At 41.7% G+C, this 17,451-nt stretch overlaps 1 protein-coding gene across 1 annotated transcript in view; it reads right to left on the reverse strand.

Moving 5' to 3' along the window:
* Positions 1-497: 497 nt before the first annotated feature.
* Positions 498-17,451, reverse strand: part of LOC106806070 (fumarylacetoacetase-like) — a 22,760-nt gene continuing 5,806 nt past the window's right edge. Inside the window, 6 exon segments of the mRNA XM_014807915.1 lie at positions 498-1,364; positions 2,674-2,791; positions 4,265-4,366; positions 5,113-5,159; positions 15,027-15,102; positions 15,403-15,553. Coding sequence (XP_014663401.1) covers positions 1,285-1,364; positions 2,674-2,791; positions 4,265-4,366; positions 5,113-5,159; positions 15,027-15,102; positions 15,403-15,553 — 574 coding nt within the window. The 3' untranslated portion in view covers positions 498-1,284.

Consider the following 17,451-nt stretch of genomic DNA (forward strand, 5'->3'; position numbering starts at 1 on the left):
GTGATGGCTTTTCCTACCATGATGCTATACACCGACTATTACGAGCCTAGGTCGAGCCGTTTAGATTTGTGCCGCAATTCTGCATTTCCTCCCTATACCTTAAGTTAAGGAGGGAATGGTCTCTCTTCTTTTACACCTCTTGACCTTTGACCTTTGACCCCCCAAAATCGATCATCCTGAGTCCTTTTCACGATCCCCCCCTATATATCATAGCGTCATAGCACACTCGCAGCGGCGAGTGCGGGAGCGTTCGGCGTTAGTTTTTACATCGGTTTTTATGAAGGAAAGTTGATACACAGTGACGCAACAGTGGAACTGTAACAGAGGGGTACGTAGTAAGTCCTATTTGTGAATGTGTGTTCATATATATTATTTTCAGTTTTTACTGACTCTGTCCCAAGTGCCAGTGGCTAAAAACCTGTGACGTTTACCCAATATTGTTAATCGAAATAATTATTATTCCACGAGCCTTCAAATAAACTGCACAACTATATGAGGAAATACCGTTCTTTTGTATATTATAGTATGATATTTTGATTGAAAAATGTCTTATAATTACCTACGTGAATCATTTCCCTAAAAATCATTAAATTGCTTTTGCCTTGAATATCAACTATATAATGACAATGAATAAAATGAACTTGCTAGCTAACAGATCTTTGGCGAAATGTAAACTGACTAGAAATCTATCAGATATATATTTTCACTTTAAAAAAATTGGACAGTGAAAAGTACACTTTGCAAATGATCACGTATGCAGTAACAGCTGTTTGACACTATACATTTCGCACGAGTAATAAAATGCAAACAACGAATTTTCTTAGTATCAACAATTGATAGTGTCTACAAAACTGATTGGGTGATCAAAAAATATCACATTTGATTACGACAGCACCAAATTGTTAGGCATAACGCTTATAAACTGCCTACATCGGTAATGATAAATGTGTCAACCAACATTATCAACGTACTGTTTGATATTAAATCTAGCAGAGACTCAACGTTGTCCTTCAACTAATCTTCTACTTCCTAATTAACGCTCACTAAAAAGATATTATCAGTGATACACACATCAGTAATTATAAGGCACGATTATCTATTTGAGCATCGTCATGGTAACAGCAGAAAGAGCACGAGCACTAACCACGTGAAGATTTCTCTATCTTTCCCCTACGTAACTTCCTCACCTATATTAACTATATCGCGCGGATATCAATTGTTATGATTTTCATGCATTTACACGTGCTATCAACATATAGCACCAGCAACTCTGCACCGACTGTTCTATTGCGCAGAAAGAGCAGGCAAGACTTTTCCGGTGCACGAGCCAAAACCAACCCTGTAGCCGTTTGCTTGACAATAACCTGCGAAAAACAAATCGTACCTAGATTTAACTGCTGCACAATATTTGCATTGGTTTCAATGGCGGTCCGTTTGGTCGCGTACATATTCCTAAACACATTTTCTATAACATATAAGCGTCGTTAAGCGATCGTTAACTGGTGGTAAATATAACCTGCCTAAAAATAGCGGCTAAAAAAATCTAACAATGTGATATAACGGTTTGCTGTAAAATCACAAGAGACGAACTGATGAAAAATGCTGGCTAAACTCAGTCATTGAGCATTCACAGCAGTTTTAGATCTAATAACTCCAGCATTATCCTCCCCGGGCAGTTATTAAAACCACTGTACAAAAAACACTACATTAAAATCCATCAAATTAATGAAACGTCACACTTTTTCGTCAGCAAACACAACCATTTGGTTGAAAGGTACACACAGCTCTAACGATTATAAATTGCACGTTCTCTCGTCTCTGTTCCCCCATATCGATCAGCTACATAATGGATATGGTGTCACTAAATGCAGAGAAAGATCGGCGGGGAACATGTCAATTTATCCGCGCGTGTACCACGTCCCTCTGCGCTGCTAACGCATGCGATTACTCGCACCTACTCTCTACACCCCATCCCAAGGCTGGAATTATCACTCCATTTCAGAGTTGGCATTTACGTGAGCAGCAGCATCGGTAATTAGTCTGACCCAATTAATTTGACACAATTAATTTGAATGAGCAACTCAGTGCGCTGCCCTGAAGAAGCTATAGCTGTGCGATTCATGTTATCATTTACATCGTTTAGTACGTAGCATCATGATCAGCTCTGCAATTCTGAATCTAAAGTAGTATGAAGAGGTACGTCGTTCAAGTGCAATTAACATTTTTGTCACAGCAATTGTACAGTTAGACCTCGATTATCTGAACGAGACGGGTGGGGAGTATTTTGTTCGGATAACCGATTGTTCGGATAACTGGTGGTCTAGTGGCTTATTAAATATTCTCGGAACCTTGAAATCTTGTTCGGATAATTGATGTTCGGATAACTGAGGTTTGACTGTATATTTATAGCAGCTGGGGCTCTAGCCTATGTTGTGACAGGAGCTTTTTGAACACATTGCTGAGCAACAAAGTATCATAACATCAGGAGTCTATCAATATATATATGAATATTGATAGACTCCTGATAATCTACAATTCAGCGTGCGTGCGTGAAACACACACGAACCAGCCAAGCTTGATCCATCTAGCAACAAGGGACAAGGGGGATGTGTGGCTATAACACAAGTCTTCAAGGACATGGTAAGGATCAAGTCTTAACCCCTGCTAGCATACCTGTCATCGTCACTTCATCGCCATCTTGTAAAAACTTCCTGACCTGCCCATTACCAAGGTCAACCGTTTTAGTACCCTTCCATGACAGTTCGAGCATCGAACCATAGGAATCCGGCGTCTGAAAATAGGACAAGTATAGTACTGGCTAGATGAACCAATCAGAGATTGTAAGATGACTGTTAACTACCTGTTTAAAACATTATTTTTTCTCATAGACTGCTGACAGAAACATGGTAAAGTTATGAGTAAACTTCTCATATGCAGTGTATAGACGTCCGGTCTATGAGAAATACTAGTCAACATTGTGAATAACGTTAAGACTGATTTTGTTTCTAACAATGGGCCTCTATGCTTTTAACTGTTACTGCTAGTCGTCTAAACACAACTTGAAACACGTCTGATTTGCACACATTTCAATTCCTAATCATCAGCTTCTTGGGGGAACTGTTAAACCCCCACTCCTTCTTGCTCTCGACTCTCCACCTTCTCTCTTTCTCTGAACCCATCTCTCTCTCTCTCTCTCTTATCGCGTTCACACGTACCTCAAAACCCAGTTTCGAACGTGTATCGTATGTACTCCGTACGAAACGTGAATAGCACAGCCTTGAGTTATAGAGCGTTCACACATATAATTTGGACTAAATGTATCGCTGTATAAGCTCGACAAGTTGCGCAGTGAGCTTATATTTCAAAATCTGCGCATGTTGCTCCGCCCAGTTATACTGTTATACGAGTTATATAGCTACAGCCCATTGTTCACACGTCCGCTACACGCGTACGAAACGCGTATATACGAAGTACGTACGAAACGCACCTTTTGTGTCAGTATAGCTATACGTGGTCGTTCACACGAGGAAAATTTGGCCTGAGTACGTACGAAAAATGAGTTTTTCAGCTACGTGTGAACGCGGGGTCTGACACACACCCATCTCTCTCGCTCTCGCTCTCTCTCTCCCACACACACACTAGCTCACTCTCTCCCCCTCCCCACACACACTCTCCCACTCTCGCTCTCACTTTCCCACTCTCTCGCTCTCTCTCGCGCGCACTCTCTCTCTCTCTCTCTCTCTCTCGCACACACACTCTCTCTCTCTCTCTCTCTCTCTCCCACACACACTTTCTCTCACTCCCTCTCTCTCCCACACACACTCTCTCTCTCACACACACACACACTCTCTCCCACTCTCTCTCTCACTCCCTCTCTCACTCTCCCACTCTATCTCTCTCTATCTTTCTATCTATCACTCTCTCGCACTCTCCTCATAATCGAGCTGTTGCTATGGTTGCGGACAGTTCTCAGCTAACAAACGACCAACACAAAACTAATTAACGCTCACGCTCATGACACATATTTTGATTATGATACTATAGACGGAGGGAGCCATCACCTCTGCTAAAAGCACCTATTTGTAAGTTTGGGATACCCAAACCACCACGCGCACATCTCAGGGGAGTTCAACGCCTCTAACGAGCGTATTGACGAGTCATTAACGTGCGCAACCGTCGATCATTCGCTCATACGACATGGGAAGCCTGCTACGAGCGGACGGTGGAGACAGGCGAGAGCGAGCTGCAGAAGGAGCGTGCTCACCGGTCCGCTGATGGTGCCGGATGCCATTAAATCACCAGGATTCACGTTGCAGCCGTTGACGGTGTGATGTGCCAGCTGCTGCTCCATTGACCAGTACATGTGCTGCAACAATCCCCACGCATCATTATGTCACCGAGCCAATGATGACAAAGCGAGGTACAAAGGATGTGCGTGCAGTAATGAGGCACACGCTTGAAGATCAGTATATATGCAGAGTAGGATAATGCCTAATGAACAACAACACACACGAGTGTTTATATATGTCAATGGGGTTTTAGTAGTGAAATACTAATTATCGTTAGCAACCTGGGGGAATGCTAATTAACACATCACTAATAAATTGACATAGCACTAATGACGTGTGGGTATGATTATTATCTATTTTCATCGCCATGCTACACGTTGCATGCAGTGTCTAGCAGTACACATGGCAGCTTTACAATGAGACAACCTTACAGAAACTTGATCAAATAAAACATACATATAGACACAATATCAGGAGTAAGATAATATAGATATCTATAATAAGATATCTATAATAATATCTATATAATAGATATCTAGATAATATATCTATATTATCTTACTCCTGACAATATCACAGCAACATGTGCACGCAAAAACTACCACGACACTAAAAACTTATTGCTAAAACGCAACACGTGTGTTTGCAACTTGAAAATTCTAATATTATGTATCAGAACAAGCATGCCAATACATTATACATTAGTTGTATAAACACACTGTGGCTACCCACACGTAAAATAACAACCAGTTAAAAAATGCAGTCTTAATAAATATCAATCGGGAGAATGATAGTTAACCCTTGGTTGACACTGTCACTTTACCTTGAAATTGGACTTGCATACAGTTGTTCCCACAGTGGCATCTTTAGCTATTAAAACAGAGAGGCAACGAATATTAGCCTGAGTTTCCTCAGTTTTTATTATGGAAACCATAAAATATATACGTTTGAGAAAGTGAATTTGAAACAAACACCAAAACCCTCATGAAGAACTGGTTTATACAACACTATATGCTAACACTATACTCATCACAAATAACGCATAAATATGGAAATACCACGAGAATAAGACATGACAGTGTACAATCAGAACAGAAACTAAATTTTAATTGATTAGAACTGGCCATCCTTAAACGGAATGCTACAAATTAAGAGAAGAATTTTTACCATTTTCTTTCGTGAAAAAATGTGGTTAGGCAGACACATCAGCATGCGATGGAGACTATCCTTCTATACCAGGTAGACCATATATGATAACAAGTGCCGCAGAGCGACAGCGCTCATCTAACGTCTACTGCGGTGACTCTGTGGTGGAGTGGTGGGAATTCATAAGCTTAAACCCTGTTAAGTCCCAAAATGCTGTTCAAATACACGCCGAAACAAACTGGAATGCCACAGGATAGTATTCAAGGAACTTCGACAAAGCGATGTTCGTTGGATCGCATTATGAAAGGTTGCACACGAATGATAGGCGCGTTACGATTTAGTGATTTTCAGATTAAAGATGGAAGCGCTCCTATCGTGACGAGTAGCACAACAACTATTTGCAAGAACCAGAAATAGGTAAGCACTCATGCCATTTACTACGCAGCCTAACAGTGCAAAATAGAAGCTGCCACCTGAACAATTAATCAGCAGGCAAAAACTACACAGATAGGACACATACTAATCACCACACATGCCCACTGGCATGGCCACTGGCCTATGCCATGACGTTACATGTAACATACTGACAGATATAGAATAGCAATAGAAATTATAACGATTTAAGCAGAGCATAAACCTTCTTCAACCAAATTATAGCTTTTAGACAATTTCAACGAGGTGACATCATGTAGACCTCAACATCCAGCAGCATGTATAGATTCTAACTAGCAAACCCTAGCAGCTCAAATTCTTAAATCTAACAGACAGTGAAACAAATCCAATGTTTAACCATCCTACTTTTGAGCAGTCAAAAGTTATCCAACACGTTACTCTTCGCATAGTCAAGCAAGAAGGACATTCAGGTCCTATTAAATAAAGGCCCATAAAATGCTAGAGTCACGCCTGAAACAAAAAAGAGATTTTTACAAAATCGCCCGTCAGACCCTGTCCTCAGAAAATGTCTAAATCTGCCCTGTGACCCATTGACCTTGACCTGTGACCACACAATTTCCGACACAGTGAATGGCTTTTCCATACCATAGATTGGCTAATACACCGACTATCACGAGCCATAATAGTCGAGCCATTATAGATTTGTGCCGCCAATTCTGATTTACCTCCCTATAACTTAAGCTTAAGAGAGTGAAATGTTTCCCCTCCTTTTATATAACAACCTACTTGCACCTTTGACTCTAGAACAACCAGCTTCGAGCATCCCAACTCGTTTTGACCATCCCCCCCAACGACCCGAAATAATATCGTGAGCCTACGTCGAAAGCAGGATTAATTTGTGACCCAATGATAGTTGAGAACGAAAATCACGGACGGAACGCACGCACGGACAACGATCAATGCATTCTACAAGCCTGCACCCCCCCCTTCTGATACAGTCAGATATGAGCTTAAAAAGTCTGGCTACAGTAAAATTTGACTGATCACTGCTATATATAGTGACTTGAAATTTGATCTTACTTACAGATCCAGTTGAGACTTCACGTTTGAGTCCTATTCTAGATTGATGTCTACGAAGCAACGCTTATCTTGCTGTATAACAGGAAAAAAGTGGCAAGATCCATAAAACAAAACCACGAGAAAAAACCATGCAAGTTGGAAATATTATCTATACAGAAATTTATTATTTAAGAACCCATCTACACGAACAAACATTAGCTAACCATGGCTACAAAGCTTACACACACCATAAATAAAAGATGAAATAGAAGGTTTAAAACGAAACACGATAGAGACTATATCTAGATAATAAGCGTTGGAAATATACGAAATTAAATATAGGCACTAATAATAGACTTTAAATTGCATTTACTTCAAATAGTAATACGAATAACATATGTTCCATTCAAACCGCAAACTTTGAGAACAATATTAGCATGTGCATACCTGTTAGCGATTTGATTGAACGGCTGAATGTGCCACGGGCATCCATTGCTCACGACCACGGAGAAAATGGTCAGTTCCCAATGCTTCTTAGCGAGGAAAGGCCAAAGGAATATTAACTCCCACTTATTGAATAATCGCGAGCTGTGTGTTGAAAATAATTGATTACACTCGAGATCAATAACTTCATCAGAGTTTTCTCAAGTTGTCAGATTTAAGAGAAAGGTTTAAAAGAAATTAAACAACCGATGAATTAAAGCATGTAGACTATTCTAAACTAGTGAGATAACAGGATTTTAGCCCAAGCACATAATTAAAAAAAACCTTATGAATAATCTATTATTAAATATACTAAAGCGAGATATTTATTATAATTTGTTGGTTTAACAGATCCGGCCGACCCTTTTGTATGATCCTTGCCGCCTATATCTCTAAGAAATATGAATAAAAAATGTAAACTTGCACAAACGTTATAAAATAAAAAGTAAAATAAAATTACAAGTTAAGTGTTGTTTTCATTTAGTTTTCATTAGAAATCACTTTAATATCATGTATAACTAATCAACGATATTTCGACGTGTTTGATCTGACCAAAAACAACATCTTTTTTTTATTTACCCTACCGAGTCAACAACAACAACAAAAATTCCGTGAAAAAAAAAAAAAAGCGTGCTAAATATTAATTAAGCAAAAACATTTCACAAACACAACAGGTAGTGCCAGTACACCTACAGTGTGCGCACCACGTTTGCAAGCACAGCCATATCACGAATATAATGAAACAACTGCTTGCTAACCACAATGACAGTTAAGTCGATACAGTGCCCACAGCTGCAGCTGGATGACACACAGTGTGTAGAAGGGACGCCAAGCCAGATCCAAGTGGACCCAACGCAGATCCAACAATGCTCCTATTATAAATAATTATTTATGCACACGCATCCTTTGCCTCCACTCCTAGACTCTCTATACTCCAATCAACTACTCATCATACTCTCTCCTCTACTGCACTCATCGCATCGTGTCTCTTCTATCATCTACTCCTCTCTTACTACTCCTACTCTCTTATCCTAATCCATCTACATCCTCTTCTCCCGCTCACACACTCTCTTCTCTCCTCTACACTTCTTTCTCTCTCTTCCCTCTCCCTCTACTCTACTCTCCCACCCTAGCATCACTCATTATCACACATCTCTTTCTCGCTCACACGCTCCCTCTCCCCGCTCCCCTCTACCCCTCTACCCCTCATCCCCTCACTCCCTCTCCCCTCTCCCTTCATCCCTCTCCCTCTCCCCATCTCCCTCTTCTCCTCTCATCTCTCATACTCTCTTTCATCTTCTTCTTCTCATCTTCTCTACGCCTCTCGCTCTCTTCCCTCTCCTCTCTCTCTCTCTCTACTCTTTGCTCTCCTCTCACGCTACCACTCTTCCCATCTCCCATCTCACCTCTCATCATCTCTCATCGCCACGCTTCATCCTCTCATCATCTTCTCTCATCATCTCTCTCATTCTCTCTCCTCTCTCTCTCTCTTACTCTCAATCTCCCTCTCCCTTCTACCTCTTCCCTCTCCCTCTCTCTCTCTCTCATCTCGCTCCTCTCTCTCTACTCTCCTCTCCTCATCCTCTCATCTCTCTCCCCTCCCCTCATCCCTCTCTCTTCTCTCCCTCTTCTCGCTCTCTCTCTCTTCTCTCTCTCCCTCTCCTAGCTTCCCCTTTCCCTCTCTCTCTCTCTCTCTCTCTCTCATCTCTCTCTCACTTGTGCATGACTTGCAAATGCCGATAGAAGTACATGCATGATCTGCAGCGATGCAATTGAGCTGACGGTGTCACAGCGTTAATTCCCATCTCTCATCGTCATCAATCCGCGTGCTAGCTTCTCTCTCTCTCTCTCTACTCTACTCTCTCTCTACTCTTTCTCTCTCTCTTCTCTCTATCTCTCGCCACCACACACACACACTCATCTCGCTCGTCATCTCTCTCACTCTTTCTCTCTCTCTCTTTCTCTCTCTGCTCTCTCCCTCATCCTCATCTCTCACTCACTCATCAATCTTCTGCTCTTAGGAACAGTCAACGTCTATCATCTCTCTCTCTCTCTCAATCTCTCCTACATATAGCAAATATAACAGAGCATAAAAGCTGATCACCATCTCAGAATCGTTCAATATGAGCACCATGACCGAAGAAAATTTTCGTCGCCTACTAGACTGAATCGAGATCGAATTCAGCCGAGCTATCGTGCCGCACGAAATAGAGAACGCCGTCTCACCAGCCTCAAAAAAGTCAATTCAGCATTGCATCGGTCAAAAAAGTAAAGATCCCAATACCGGCGGCCTATCGCTGACAAAAGTGAACAACGAGGAACAACGATCATGATAAACATGAGTCTGAACATCGACAGCACATACGATAAACAATGATCGAGCATGCAATGAACAATGAACAGCAACACGAATGAACACACGTAAAAAAAAATAGAACAACGACAGCACACATATTGAACAACAATCAAGCGCTCGATAACATGACAGCACGCAAAATGAACATGTGTCGGAACAACGACAGCACACACAATGAAGATGTGTCAGCACAACGATCAAGATAGCACAACCGAAAATGAATAATGTAAACGCGAACACAGTGTGCCAATAAAAGAACACGTGTTCAAACAATGACAGTGCACACGATGAATTACACTGCACCACATACAAGCCAGATTTTTTAATTAGTTGGGGATATTAGAATAATAATATTAACCCCTCTGTAGGATTTGCTTGATCCTTGACTATGCCCTGACCTTTCCCCAACTCAACAATTTTTTTTCCTCGGCTTGAACCAGAATGCAATGCGTTCATTGATCTTATACCTAATATAATATATATATAATATATATAATATATAATATAAATATATATTCCTAAATTTTATGTTAATGATATCAATAACTGATTATTCACTTTTAAATATTTTATCTTAAGTTTTTTATAAAGTACCCTAGATTAATTTTTAGATTTTGGAAAAAAAAAACATGCCATGATTCCTTATCGTAGAGTGTTATCATATAGGAGTGTATCTATATGTAAAACCAGAGAAAAAAATTAACATTACTGTTAGGTGTGGTCTACCTATGTGTAGTGAGTTTGTATTACAGCTCGGATAAACCTTAGAAGGCTAAAGCGGATCTTCTGATGATCTCATTAAAACTATCCGATGTCTAATCGTTGTCTCATAAAAATGACAAATCGGAAAGATATCGTTCAAACGATACAAATGTGAGTTTGAGAAAGTTAAATAGCACAATTTCAAAAACAACTGTGAACCAAACATAAGAGCAAATGCTTTGAGAAGCCCTCTATCGACTTAGCAATGCCAACATAGCAAACAACTAGCGCAGTGTTCGTTGCCTAGGCGATTTCGGAAAGATTAAACCACGACTTGGTGTTAAATTGATACAATTTACAATAGAAATAAAAAAATTTCACAAGATTATACGTATTTTTATCCATTTTATTTTTTCAATTAACAAATATTGCTTTCATAGACATGTAAATTACTGTCATATCGACATAGAGCCTATAAATAACAACAAGGCAGTGTTTAACTTTCCGAAATCCCTAGCAAACCTCGCTAGTTGTTTGCTATGTTTGCATTGCTAAGCGATAGAGGGCTTTCAAAAGCATTGCCCTTATGTTTCGGTTCACAGTTGTTGGAAATGTGCTATAAATTTCAAAAACCACATTGTACGTTTGAACCGAAATATCTCCAGATTTGTCATTTTTATGAGACCAACGATTAGACACGGATAAAGTTTAATGATTAAGGCAAGACTTGAGCTCAAGTTTATCGAGGTAAACACAATAAATCATAGGTAGACTAAGGCTACTAAATGTTGAATTTTGCCGGTTTTAGTCTGTCTCACTCCTATTGATACACTCCTGATTCCATTGATTTTTAAATGATTGTCTTGCCACAGACTTTGCCTTTGTAGTAAAAACATAACAAGAACGCAATCTATGAAGACGCGAAGTAGAGCAAAACTCACTCTCGTCCGGTCTAGTCTGGCCGTGGGGTCTGTGTAGGTCCGTAGCGGAGACAACGATAGAGGAAGCCCTGCCATGGTATCCAACGGGAAGGTGGAGCCTGAAAGAAGCACACACGTGTGTGAGGAAAACGCATGACCATAGCCACTACACATAGGGACAGTGATTTTCCGCGATCGCAGAAAACGGACGGAAAATACGGAAACGGCCATTGGAAACGCAAAAACGCAAAAAATGTAATTTAAACATATTACAACATGGAAATTTCAATAAAATCACACAAAAACCGTCGACAATAGCATTGGTAATGATATGGTTTACATTCAGACAAGTTTCAGAGCAAAATGACTTACAATTACGACTTTTGGTTGCCCTGTATTTCGGTGCCAACCCAACTGTCCGTCAGTGACCAAATACCTTTTTTCCCCCATGCAAATACATGTAAACGGAATTTTGCATTTTTGGTGTGTACAATCTCTATGGCAAAACGGAATTTCCATTTTGTCTTTACTTTGAAACGGAATTCATGATTTTCCCAAACGGAAAAGAAAATTGTTTGAAACGGAAAATCACTGTCCTTTCAATCGAAGCTTTCAATGGACGCGGCAGCGAGGGGACGCACGGCCCTAGCGAGTTATTTACGCATTTATAGTAGATTTATACCCCAATCTCCATTTCTACCCTAATTGCATGTTCGACGGATAAAGGGGTGGTTGACTAATATTGCCACTACACTGAGTATGACCCTGCAGTGTGTCTCATGAACATATTTACTGGATAGAACGAGTAGATGAGAAAGCATCGCACTCACCAGTTAGGCATTAGCGCATTGTCAATGCCGCGAAACATGGTTCCCACGTTGGTCGCGTGCTCCCTGGATGAGTAGAAATCCGTGTAGTCGCCTAGATGGAGCAAGATAACAATTAGGCGGCGGATGCATAAATATAGGTTGGCAGTTGTGGTTTATGCCACTCTTCTTAGCGCAGTTAAGGAATGAAAATGAAACTGAATCAACCGCGGCTTTACTGACAGAAATCCACCCTACCCCACCGAAGAAAATTGGCTTGCAAACTTGGTACAGTGTTTAGCAGCAGTCAGCAGTGAAAAAAATACACGGGGGCGGCAGGCGAAATCGTCCCCGAAGTTCCAAAAAGAGCTCCCGAAAATGTGATTACGGGGGCGACAGTTAAAAAGAAAACTGTTCGAAATCGCCCCCGAAATTGCACGCCTCAAAGTCAAGGCATTATCATTGGTTACACAAGCCAGCCGCAGCTGCAAAAACTGCTGCAAAACCCGCAATGCCTGTCTCAGCTATGCAGTGGCAATAACTTGCCAGCCAACCGTTCGCGATCGCAATCGCATCATTCCCGCATATTATATGCATGCACACGCAGTGTTTCCCCTGCATTGGCACGGGCGAGGTAGGTGGGCACCTCACTCAAATTCTCAGCCACCACGCAGAAATTTATCCAAAAACACCGCCTCACTGACGAAAATCATTGTTCTTCCATCAATAAACTACACTTTATCGAACTAATATCGAAATAAAGCTCCAAACGTAAAACACAACGCCGCGTACTCATAATACTGTCAACACGCACAGTCGCACACACAATACACGCTAGTCGCAACACAGGCTAACCATACGAACACGTCTACTCGACGAAGTACAAGTAGTTATCCTCCGCACGCAGTGCCGCGGAGGATATTGTTTTCGTGGCCGTTTCGGTTTCGTGGATGTGGCGGTGTGAATGTCTGTGTGTCTGTCCGCTCGATATCTTTGCAACCGTAAGAGGTAAAACTTCAAACTTGGTCCACAGTTGCATCTTATGGGGCGAGAGAACCCTATTGATTCTGAGCCCCTTCCACCCAAGGTCAAGGTCACAGGGTCATTAACTATATTTCGAACACTGATACGTATGTATGCATGCATGTTGTATCACTGCGAATGTGAGTGTTCATATGTTCGTATTTCATAATGCCTTATATGCTAGCAAGTATCAAATCTACATGAACCCTCTTAATGTATTCCCTTCTGTCATGAGTTCTTGGCACTGATAAATCTTCACGAATTACCACTGCATTGCACAAACATTGGCAAAGTTCGTGTAACAGTGTTGACAATGTAATGTGTTATTTTTATGTAGTGCCTATTCTACCCAGCTTGACAACACATGCAATAAACAAATGCATATAAACAGGGTATAGAAAGATGATAGCCACTATCATATTGTAATAGATCCTAGGTAAGCTTTGGGCAGTATTAGCATGTCGTCAACAATGGCATTTCACCGTGAGATGACGCATCAGGTTTCTGTAATAGGCTTGATACCTACAGCGCTGAAACATACGATTATCGCATACACAAAATATGAAGAGAGCGCACTCACCAATGTGGGCAGGAAGATGCATAGTTGCAGCAGACTGCGGAAGCAGAGCTCTATAACATATTGGAAACAAAAATTCAAGAAATAGGCTACAATAAGCGGCAGACGAGATATATCCTCTAACTAACACACAAAACACGTTGCCGTCCACATAGATGACAGAAAGGAACATCTGTGTACGTATTACAGAAACCATGAGCATTTGTTCGCATTAGCTTTCACCAAAGCATCTCGCTACCTCAATGGTTTATGTCCATTGAACTCTTATAGCTATTGCTCACACAGTTTTTGTCGTTTGTGCACCGCAACCTGTGAAATTTATCTGTAAGATAGACAGATGGGATTTTATAGTGGCATGAGGTTGCTAGCTTTACTCTGGTGCTCATAGTATGATTCTACAGTAGGCGTCGACTGAAGCAAATCTTGGTAGTACCTTGTTCAAGGGTAGAATGGTAGACCAGTGAGAGGGGGGCTTGAACACTATAGACTCTTCAGCCTATATTTCCGAATACTACCCACAAAACCACCTCTCCTGTTCGTCGTTCACCTACCTGGCTCGTAGTTCTGGGTCGTCCCTCAGCGTGGCTTCATCTGCAGACAGAAGCTGCTGCAGAGCTGCCCTTGTCTCCTTCCACGCTGCCGAACCCAGTCCCATGAACGCACCCAAGTCATGCTGAAGCATGTTCACAATCTCATCGTTAAACCAATCTTAATTACAAAGTCTCACAGCATCGCAAGCTGACAGAAGCAATTTCATCCTGGTGGCCCGCAATGGACCAAGACTCCAGAACAAGATAGTTAATTACCTATATGGTCACTTTGTGGATTAGGGTGGATACCTAGTTAGTAGTTAATGTACACGTTATAGTCTCTAATGCCACCAATGAATGGCGCTGCACGCACAAACAGTCCTTTGATCAAAATTATTCACGGGACACTCTGATTTTATGGTGAAAATGTTCAAAAACCGTGTCGTACATTTCTATTTATATTATAATGGCGCATTGTGAATGTGTATGGGAAAACTGATTGCGTACAACGCTAGGGAAATGTTTTCAAGAGGTGAATTCTTAGCTAAGGTTTGTTGGATTAAACATAATAAATCGTAGGTAGATTAGTGCTAGTCGGACGGACGGACGGACGATCATGCGATTCTACAAGCTGCATCTGACTACGTCAGATGAGCTAAAAAGTCTGGCTACATAAAATTTGTGGATCACTGCTTAGATAGTGGGAAAAATTTGATCTTACTTACAGATCGTTTAGACTTACGTTTGATCGCTACTTCTAGATTGATGTCATACGAGCAACGCTTATCTTGCTGTATATACGGGAGTGGCAAGGGATCCTAACAAACCACGAGAAAAAACCAGCAAGGTGAAATATTTCTATACAGAATTTATTTTAAGAACCTCTACCACGAACAAACATAGCTAACCTGCTACAAAGCTGCACACACCATAGAATAATGAATAGAGGTTTAAAATGAAACACGATGAACTATATCTAGAAAATAAAGGTTGGAAAATATACGAAATTAATATAGCCTAATATAGACTTTAATTGCTTTATTCAATGTATCGAATAATAAGACATTAATGTTCCATTCAACCTCAAAACTTTGGAAACCTATGTAGCATGTGATTACCTGTTGCGATTGTTGAACGGTGAATGGTGCCAGGGCATCCATTGTCACGACCCACGGAGAAATGGTCGTTCCCATGCTTTTACCGAGGAAAGGCCCAAGAGGAATATACTCCCACTTTTGAATATCGCGAGCTGTGAAAATAATTGATACCCTCGAGATCATAGACTTCAGCAGGTTTTCTCAGTTGTTTCAGATTTAAGAGAATGTTTAAGAATTAAACAACGATGGAATAAAGCCATGTAACTATTTTAAACTGTGGATAACAGATTTTGCCCAGCACCTATTAAAAACCTTATAAATATCATATATTTTAATATACTAAGGCGAGATTTTTTTATTTTGTTGGTTTACAGATCCGCCGACCCTTTTTTATTCCTGCCGACCTTTTCTCTAAGAAATATGAATAAAAAAAATGTAAACTTGCACAAACAGTATATAATAAAAGTAAAAAAAATTACAAGTTAAGTTTTGTTTTCATTTAGTTTTCTTAAAATACTTTAATATCATGTATAACAGTATCACTGTATTTTGACTTGTTTGATCTGACAAAACAACAATTTTTTTTTTTACCCTACCGAGTCAACAACAACAACAACAAAAATTCTGTAAAAAAAAAAAAGGTGGCCTAATATTAATTAAGCAAAAACATTTCCAACACAGCAGGTAGTGCCAGGTACACCTAACAGGTGCGCACACGTTTGCAAGCACAGCATATCACGTATATGAAACAACTGCTTGCTAACACAGTGACAGTTATTCGATAGTGCACAGCTGCAAGCTGACACACAGTGTGTGAGGTACGCCAAGCAGATCCAGTTCCCAACGCAGATCCACAATGCTGCTATTATTAAATATTATTATGGCACACGCTCCTTTGCCCTCCACTCCTGATCTCCTTCTCCATCAACTCTCTCTCTCTCTCTCTCTCACTCTCGCTCTTTCTCTTCTTCCATCTCTCCTCTCTTACTCTCTCTCTCTCTTTCTCTTCTTCCATCTCTCCTCTTACTCCCGCTCACACACTCTTTCTCTCCTCTCCTTCTCTCTCTCTCTTCCCCTCTCCCTCTCTCTACCTCTCCCCCTCTCACTCTCTATCACTCTCTCTTTCTCGCTCACTCACTCTCTCTCTCCCACTCCACTCTCTATCTATCTATCTCTCTCTCTCACACACTACCTCTGCATCTCTCTCTGCTCTCTCTCCCTCTCTCGCCCTCTCCTTCTCCCCCTCTCTCTCACACTCTCTATAATTCTCTCTTTCTCTTTCACTCTCTCTCCCTCTCCCCCCTGCTCTCCGTCACTCTCTCTCACTCTCCTCTCTCCTTCCTCGCTCTCGTCTCTTCTCTCCTAATCCTCTCACACGTCTCTCCCTATCTGCGGTCGCAACTCTCTCCTCCTATCTCTCTCACGCTCGTACTTCTCCCTCTCCCTCTCCCTCCCCTCTCGTCTGCTCGTCACACTCGCTCTCCTCTCTCACTCTCTCTCACTCATGCTCTCTCCTTCTCAGCTCTCTCTCTCTCGTATCTCTCACACTTCTCCCCTATCTCTCGCATCTCTCTCTGCTCCTCTCCTCTCCGCATCCCTCTCCCTCTCCTCTCCTCTCCTCTCCTCTCTCTCTCTCTCACACACACTCCCTCTCCTCTCCGACTCGTCGCCCTCTCTCGCGCTCTCCCTCTCCCCCCTCGTCCCCTCTCCCTCTCCTCTCCCTCTCCCTCTCCCCTCTCACTCTCCCTCATCTCTCTCTTCTCTCTTTCCTCTCTCGTCATCTCTCTCTTCTCTCTCTCTCATCTCTCTGCGCATCCTCCCTCTCTCTCGTCTCTCGTCTCCTCTCTCTCCTCCTCTCGCTCTCCCTCTCTCTCGAGCTCTCTCTCCTCGCTCTCTTTCTCTCTTCTCCGCTCTCCTCCTCTCTCTCTCTCTCTTCTTCTCCCCTCCCGCTTCCTCCCCTTCTCCGCCATCCGCCCCATCTCTCCGCCTTCCTCCGCCCTCTCTCCTCCCCTCGTCTCCTCCCCCCCCCCCCCGCTCCCTCTCGTCCTCCACTCTCGTCGTCTTCTCTCA

Source organism: Priapulus caudatus, unplaced genomic scaffold (assembly GCF_000485595.1).
Source record: "Priapulus caudatus unplaced genomic scaffold, Priapulus_caudatus-5.0.1 Scaffold139, whole genome shotgun sequence".
Lineage (NCBI taxonomy): Eukaryota > Metazoa > Priapulida > Priapulimorpha > Priapulimorphida > Priapulidae > Priapulus > Priapulus caudatus.